Source organism: Myotis davidii, unplaced genomic scaffold, assembly GCF_000327345.1.
Source record: "Myotis davidii unplaced genomic scaffold, ASM32734v1 scaffold315, whole genome shotgun sequence".
In the NCBI taxonomy this organism is placed as follows: domain Eukaryota; kingdom Metazoa; phylum Chordata; class Mammalia; order Chiroptera; family Vespertilionidae; genus Myotis; species Myotis davidii.
In genome coordinates, this window is record NW_006286234.1 from 35,116 (window position 1) to 42,473 (window position 7,358).

The 7,358-nt window shown below is 41.4% G+C and overlaps 1 protein-coding gene across 1 annotated transcript in view; it reads right to left on the reverse strand.

Moving 5' to 3' along the window:
- Positions 1-7,358, reverse strand: part of IARS (isoleucyl-tRNA synthetase) — a gene marked incomplete at its 3' end in the record, with an annotated part of 64,218 nt that overhangs the window by 29,851 nt on the left and 27,009 nt on the right. The window contains exons 8-9 of the mRNA XM_015559822.1: positions 3,980-4,067; positions 3,517-3,760 (exon numbers count right to left, since the gene is read on the reverse strand). Of these exons, the coding sequence (XP_015415308.1) occupies positions 3,517-3,760; positions 3,980-4,067 (332 nt within the window). The remainder of the gene's footprint in view (positions 1-3,516; positions 3,761-3,979; positions 4,068-7,358) is intronic.

A 7,358-nucleotide genomic window follows, 5' to 3' on the forward strand; every position in this document is an offset into this window, starting at 1 on the left:
AAAAGCCCCATGTGCTTTCCACTGGAAAAGAAATGATGACAAGATTAAATGACGGAACAATACCAGATCATAATACGATAACCATTTTTAGAGCCCGAAAAACTTTTAAAATGAAATTATTTTCAGGGATGGAAATGGCAATAATTCATACTGGAAAGAAAACATGCTAATTCTATACATCACATGAATAACTCATCCCTAATAAATAATTATCTGAAGTGGCAGAAAAAATGTCCAACTTTTTTAGTGCAAAAACTGGGGCTTTTCATTATTTCTCCTGGACTGAACCCCTCCCTGCAGCATGCTGTTTATCAGTCTCAGAAAACATACTCCTCAAATTATTCCCGCCCTGGTACATAGTTAACCCTTGAACAATGCAGGGCTTAGAGGCACCAATCCCCATACAGTGGAAAACTGAGTGTAACTTTTGATGCTACAGTTGGCCCTTCCCATCCTTGAATTCAACCAGCCATAAATTGAAAACTGTATTTTCAATGTGCAGTTGGGAATGCAAAAAACTTATCTATTCATGGTTGGTTAAATAAAATACATGTATAAGTGAACTGGGGCCTTATTGAAGGGTCAACTGTATTTTCAATCACTGCATACACTTTGCTTCTATTTCTCCTTCCAGTCCAGCTCAAGTTATTCAGCAGTAAAAGGCAAACCTTGAAAGAAACGGGGGGGAGGGCAAAAAGCTACAAGTTCTATGTTCTGTTTGCAGACATTCTACCCTCAGAGGGGAAACGTTTCCAATTTGACTTCATTTGTAACAATAAAGTTAGGTTAGTACATATAAAGCTACAGACTTACTTTTTCTACCTTCATCTCTTAGTATTTCTTTTCAGAAGCCCTTTGTTTTAGCCCAACTGAAACCCCTTTGCTTTCTTACCTTTCTGCGTTTGCAAAAAGTACGTTCAGAAATGATTTTCACAATTAAACCTACACTGCTATGAAAATGTATTAGTATTTCCATGTTTTAAAAATATTCTGGTTGTGCCGTAGCTGGTTTGGATCAGCGCATAGAACATTGGCCTGCGGACTGAAGGGTCCCAGGTTCGATTCCGGTCAAGGGCATGTACCTGGGTTGTGTGCACATCCCCAGTAGGGGTTGTGCAAGAGGCAGCTGAATTGATGTTTCTCTCACACACCAGCAATGATGAAGCTGGGACCTGAAACAAAGCCTTCTGGTTCAAAATACAGCACAAGGGCATCACAGCTCTTTAACTATTGGCACTTGCTTAAAAATAAACATGACAAATAACTATAGACTTTCAATTGCTGTAACCTAACTGACCTGAAAATGTTTACGGTGTGGTGTGACAGGTACTGAGAGGTGTGTCTTCAATGATTTAAACATGGAGAGAACATGGGTGTCCTCAGAATCAGATGTAAGAACAGAGAACACAAAGGTATCTTGCTACTTATAACTGTATACCAAGAAACCCCTCACTGCATTCCCATCTCTCTGGGTGCGGCTCTGGATCAAGGCCTGCTGAGGCTGGCCAGCAGTCAGCACAGAGCACTGGAGTGCTGCCCCCACATACTCTCACAGCTCCCATTTAATATTTCAGAGCACGTGTATTTTATTTTAGTTTTTTAAAAATATATTTTATTGATTTTTTACAGAGAGGAAGGGAGAGGGATAGAGAGTTAGAAACATTGATGAGAGAAATATCCATCAGCTGCCTCCTGCACACTCCCTACTGGGGATGTGCCCACAACCCAGGTACATGCCCTTGACCGGAATTGAACCTGGGACCCTTGAGTCCGCAGGCTGATGCTCTATCCACTGAGCCAAACCGGTGAGGTCAGAGCATGTGTATTTTAGATACATAACAAGTGATTTTGTCCTAATTCAAGGAATTTGCAGCTTTTGTCTAAAATTCACAGGATGTCCCAGAAATGTCACAAAGCTAACTGAGTGAATTGGACAGGTCTTATTTATCATCTATGTACTGAGAGCATATTCCGCTGACTTAACCCAGAGCTCCTATCTAGAGTGTCCATGTGCATTTTCTGAGAGGGCTCAGCTTTCTGCGGGCTCTCAATAGGGCCTGTAATTCACAAAGTTGAGAAGTCATTGACCTAATGGAAGAGTTTTAAGACAAAAACACATGAAATATTTTAAGATACATGAGAAAAGGATGCAATAATGGCATTATTCCGAGGAACACAACCAAGAGACACTTCAGAAAACGTTGTTTTGCAGATGGCATCCAAGTTCAGCCTTGAAGAGTAGGTTATATTCGAGCATACAGGCCATTTCAGAAAGGTGAAGCAAATTTAAAAAAGAGAATGTAATGAAAAGGAGGGCAGAAAGGGAGGGTAGGGGGGACCACAGCAGTTTGAGGCAAAAGATGTTAGGGGATGTGAATAGGAAGCAGGTCTGCCTCATGCCTAGTGGAGAGCACCCGGCAAGGAATGTGTTGGCAAACGAAACTACAGGCTCACAGGAAGGGACCAGGTCAGGCAAAGCGTAGGGATAACCACCAGCAGCAACAAGTAATGAGGAAAAGGCCCCTAGTTAGGAGACAAGAACACGGGGAAGCACTCAAGGAAAGACACATGTGGGCAATATTGTGCAAAGAGTCCACAAGGCTGAGGTCATCTGCACCAACCAAACTCAACCTCTGCATTGAAAACAGAGATAAGCAAATGTTTTATCCTGGGCCGCAATGCAAGTTTTTTATGGCCAATGCTATGCCAAGCTGAATATATTTCTTACATAATATACAAAGCTAGGCCAGTTCTGAGGGCTTTGCTCATCATTTTAGTCTAAGACAAGCATGTCAAATCATTGGATGACCAGCGGCCACCGGGCTGCATGCCTCGTTTAAATAAAAGACATGCTTGTTCTAAGACCTATAAATGAGGATTAATTCCTGCTAGCCTTGTTGTTTTGTTGGTGGTTAGGTTTGCAACTATAGCTGCAAATTCTCTGTCAGAAAACGAAAACCACATAAAGCACCTTTATGATTCCTAAAAGAACTAAGTTACTAAATGTGTGAGCTTTGCAGTGGTGCCTAGATTTAAAGGACCCACCTAATCCATTTATTGGAAATAAATTCTGTTTACTTTTACACACAGTTTTATTCTAAGCATAATCCTAAATTTATAAAATAGCCAAAAATAATCCCTCATATTCCTTGGGAATATGCAGACCATAAACAATAAATATATACACAATGAATCTTTTTTTTTGTTTGTTTTTGTTTTTTGTTTTTTTGTTTTTTTTTTTTTTTTTAAGGGTTTCAAAATTGTCCCTTTCCCCCCCCCCCCCCATTAACCCTCACACACACTCATGCTCCCATCCCCCTGTTGTCCATGTCCATTGGTTTGGCTTATATACATGTATACAAGTCCTTCGGTTGATCTCTTCCCCTTACCCTCGCCCTCCCCTACTTCCCTTCTGGGGATTGATAACCTGATCGCTGTTTCTCAGTTACACAATGAATCTTATGAAATGTGACTTCTTATGCAATTTGAGAAAAGTATTTTTAAGATTATTAGTACAAGAAGGCAACACAAACAGAACTGAATCCTGTTAACACTAAAGTAGACTGCTTCAAGCACATTCATGGAAAGAGTAGAACAATCAGACAATGTGAAGCCCACACCAGCTACCATGACATTGGTCCAGTGATCAATACTACAGAGGGTGGTGGAGAGCACTGTGGTAGAGCTCCCTAAGCTCACCTTCACAAAATAGTCAAACAGGGGCCTGTATTTCTTGCCTTGGAGAGAGGCACCTGGAAATCTAGGGAAAAAAGGAGGAACGCAAACTCACAATTAGATTCAAATTATCAACGAAACTAGGTTGCACCCACATGAAGTCATCACTGCCTTAGGTTACCGAACATACTAGTACTTAAAATAGTACTTAAGTACTTAGTATTAAAAATCGTAATATACTTAAAGCTAAATTTGAAAAATATAACTTTTGAGTAATAAAGTGTCTTTTGATTTGTATATTTACCTTTCAAGGATCTCATAGTCATTCTCCAATTTGTAGAGGGCCGGTAATCTGGCTTCCATTAAAATGAATGATTTTCCTCTGACAACATCTATAAGAGCAACAGGAAAAGAGGACTTCAGTGACAGCCAGATGGTGGCTTACTCTAAAGACAAACCTCAGCTCAGCTCTACCACAGGCCACTGCAGGCCACCTGAACCAGCGTGTCCAGCACTCAGGGCAGCACTGCCGATAGGGCTAGCACACACTACTTTCTACATACATGACAAAGCATAAAAAGCAGCAGGCAGCTCAATTGTCATTAATTGCACCGCTAGCCATTTAAAGTGAATTAATCTTTACTTTCTCCCACCAAAGTTAATATGTGTGAATGAGTCAACGTCCTAACATTAATAAACCAAGAAGCTCACAAACACAAGCCCCTATAGGTTTTCAATATCTTGGTCGCTCTCTTCTCCTCCTGGCACCCCCATGCGAATGTTAGTACACTTGGAGTTGTCCCAGAGGCTCTTATACTACCTTCATATTTTTGGATTCTTTTTTCTTTTTGCTCTTCTGATTGGGTCTCTTTTGCTTCCTCATATTCTAAATCGCTGATTTGATTCTAGGCATCCTCTATTCTACGTAGCTCATGGATGTGTAGAGCTGTAATCTGGTGTGGTCTGAAGGTAGCCATTGGGCACACTGGCTCTGGGGCCACCTGGCAGGATCTACAGAGGCATCTGCAAATGGCTGCTACTTGTATTGGGCTTGAAGTGCCCAGGAGAGGCCCATTGTGAAGCAAGGCAGGCTGCTAGTGCTGGGTCTCACTATGGCTTCAGAGATTTTGGGAAAGTCTGAAGTGTGAGCCAGGACAGGCCATTCATATAGAAACGCTGCTGCAAACAGTTTGAGTGGGGCTGCAAGTTGTAATGTGCGGTGTCTTTGGAAATCACCAGGGCTGAGTCAGGAAATAACAGTGTGAGCAGGGCTGAAGGAAACTTCGATATGGCTGCCAGCTCTGAGATAGGGCACGTTTCAGCAGAGGAACAATGACTCCTGCCAGTATGCCTGTCTGGGAAAGCTGCCCCCAAGTTCTTGCTCTGAGGTCAGACAATTCAATTCCTCCCTGTATGTCCCTGGATCCCTCCAAGCCACTGCCCCAGGGCTCGGACTCAGAGGAAGCAGGTCCATGTAAGTTCGTGCACCGGCTCTTTAAGAGGGACTGCCTGGGTCTTCAGCAGCCTCCTGGTCACCCAGCCACAGTCCCCACTAGTTTTTAAAGCCCAAAGTTATGGGGACACATCTTCCCACTCTGGAACCCTGGGCTGGGAGTCTGGGACCCTCTGCTCCTCACAGGAGGCCTCCACAGCAAAGATATCCCTCCCAGTTAAAAAAACAACACATGTGAGTATCAGACCTGCCCGAGTAAAAGCTATTCTGGGTCAAGTTGGCTGTCATGAAAGGTGGAATTTCTTTTCTTTTTTTAAAAAAATATGTAATGCTTCACAAATTTGCGTGTCATCCTTGTGCATGGGCCATGTTAATCTCTGTTTCATTCCAATTTTAGTATATGTGCTGCCGAAGCGAGCAATGGAATTTTTTTTCTGGTCTCGAGTTTTTCTTTTCTTTCCATGGCTTCTTTCTTCCACTCTTAGACTTTCCTAGTGATGAGAGCCATGCAGCCTACCCAAGTTCCATGGGAAAGGAAGCTGTGCTTGGGACTCTTCTAGACGTCACCTATGAACTTCTTTATCTGACTGTTTATGAGTAGCCTTTACAATATTCTTTTGTAACAAACTGGTAATCTAGTATGTACAATGTTTCTCTGCGTTCTGCTTCAGCAAATTAATAGCATCTGAGGAGGAGGTCTTGGGTTAGCCAGAAATATATGTGACATTCTGGACTTGCAATTGGAGTCTAAAGTGGGGGTTGGTGGTGGGGACAGTCTTATACAAGTGAGTCCTTAACCTTTGGGATCTAACTGCAGACAGCTAGTATCTGAATTGAGTAAATTGCTTGGTGGTGTTTAAAAAACACATATCATGTCAAAACCGGTTTGGCTTGGTGGATAGAGCGTTGGCCTGTGGACTGAAGGGTCCCAGGTTCAATTCCGGTCAAGGGCATATACCTTGGTTGCGGGCACATCCCCAGAAGGAGGTGTGCAGGAGGCAGTTGGTCGATGTTTCTCTCTCATCGATGTTTCTAACTCTCTATCCCTCTCCCTTCCTCTCTGTAAAAAATCAATAAAAAATATATTTAAAAAAATAACTAAAAATAAAGATAAAAAACACACATCAGAGCCCTAGCTGAGTGGCTCATTTGGGGGGAGTGTAGTCCCTTACACCCAAAGTTTGTTGGTTCCATCCCCAGTCGGGTGCATATGGGAGGCAACTGATCAATATTTCTCTCTCTTCCTCTCTCTCTCTTTCTCTCTCTCTCCCTTCTGCTCTTTAAACACATGCTCTGTGAAGATTAACCGTTTGACTGCTAAGGAGCGCTATCGCGCTCTTCTTATTTAAAACAAATTTATGTAAACAATTGGTATTTTTTAATTTTTGTTGTTGCAAAGCAATACAAGTGAGTTTATTGTATAAAAAGTGTTTTACATTTTTTTCCCATACACACGCAATTAGTGCCGCAGTTTTGGCATATGTCCGAAAAAATACGTCAGCAGCCAAACGGTTAAAAAACAAGCACCCCACACACATCAGAGATTCCTAGGAATGATGAGATGCCAGCTCTCTGAACCTTCAATACTTCATCTATAATGGGGGCATGATGTGCAAAAGTATGCTAAAATCAGAAAATTATAAAGGAATTTTTACTTTGTATATCTTCACTATTTTGCTTTTTGGTATGCTATATTTTTAATCTGTCAAAGAGAAAAGCACAGAGCCAAAATGGCCTCACTCAATACCAAACCCAGGTTTATTATTTGATCTAATTGTTTCAACTTCTCCTAAAAACATTAATCAACAAGTCTGGAATTTTCTGGTCAATACCAATGAGGTAATCTGTGGCATAGACTCTCACCATATCCACCCCAAAGGAAAAGGAAGCAATCTGAATAACAAACAAACAAACAAAAACCTTTGCTATTAGCTTCCTCAAAAAATACACACATAGCAAACAGATGTCCTGGTGTAAAAATAATCCTTTCTTTTCGTTCCCTAATAGCTCTCCTTGCCCTACCCCTCTTCCTATAAAAATGCTTCATTTTGTACTATCCTTAGCAGCAACCTTCTACTTGCTAGATGGGATGCTGACCACTTATAAAAGCCAATTAGACCTTCAACTTTAGTTGGCTGAATTGTTCTTTAACACATTAGAAGTGAAAACAAAACAACACAGTTCTTTTACAGATTGTTTACTCCACAAAAAAATGTTATGTTTACTCTTT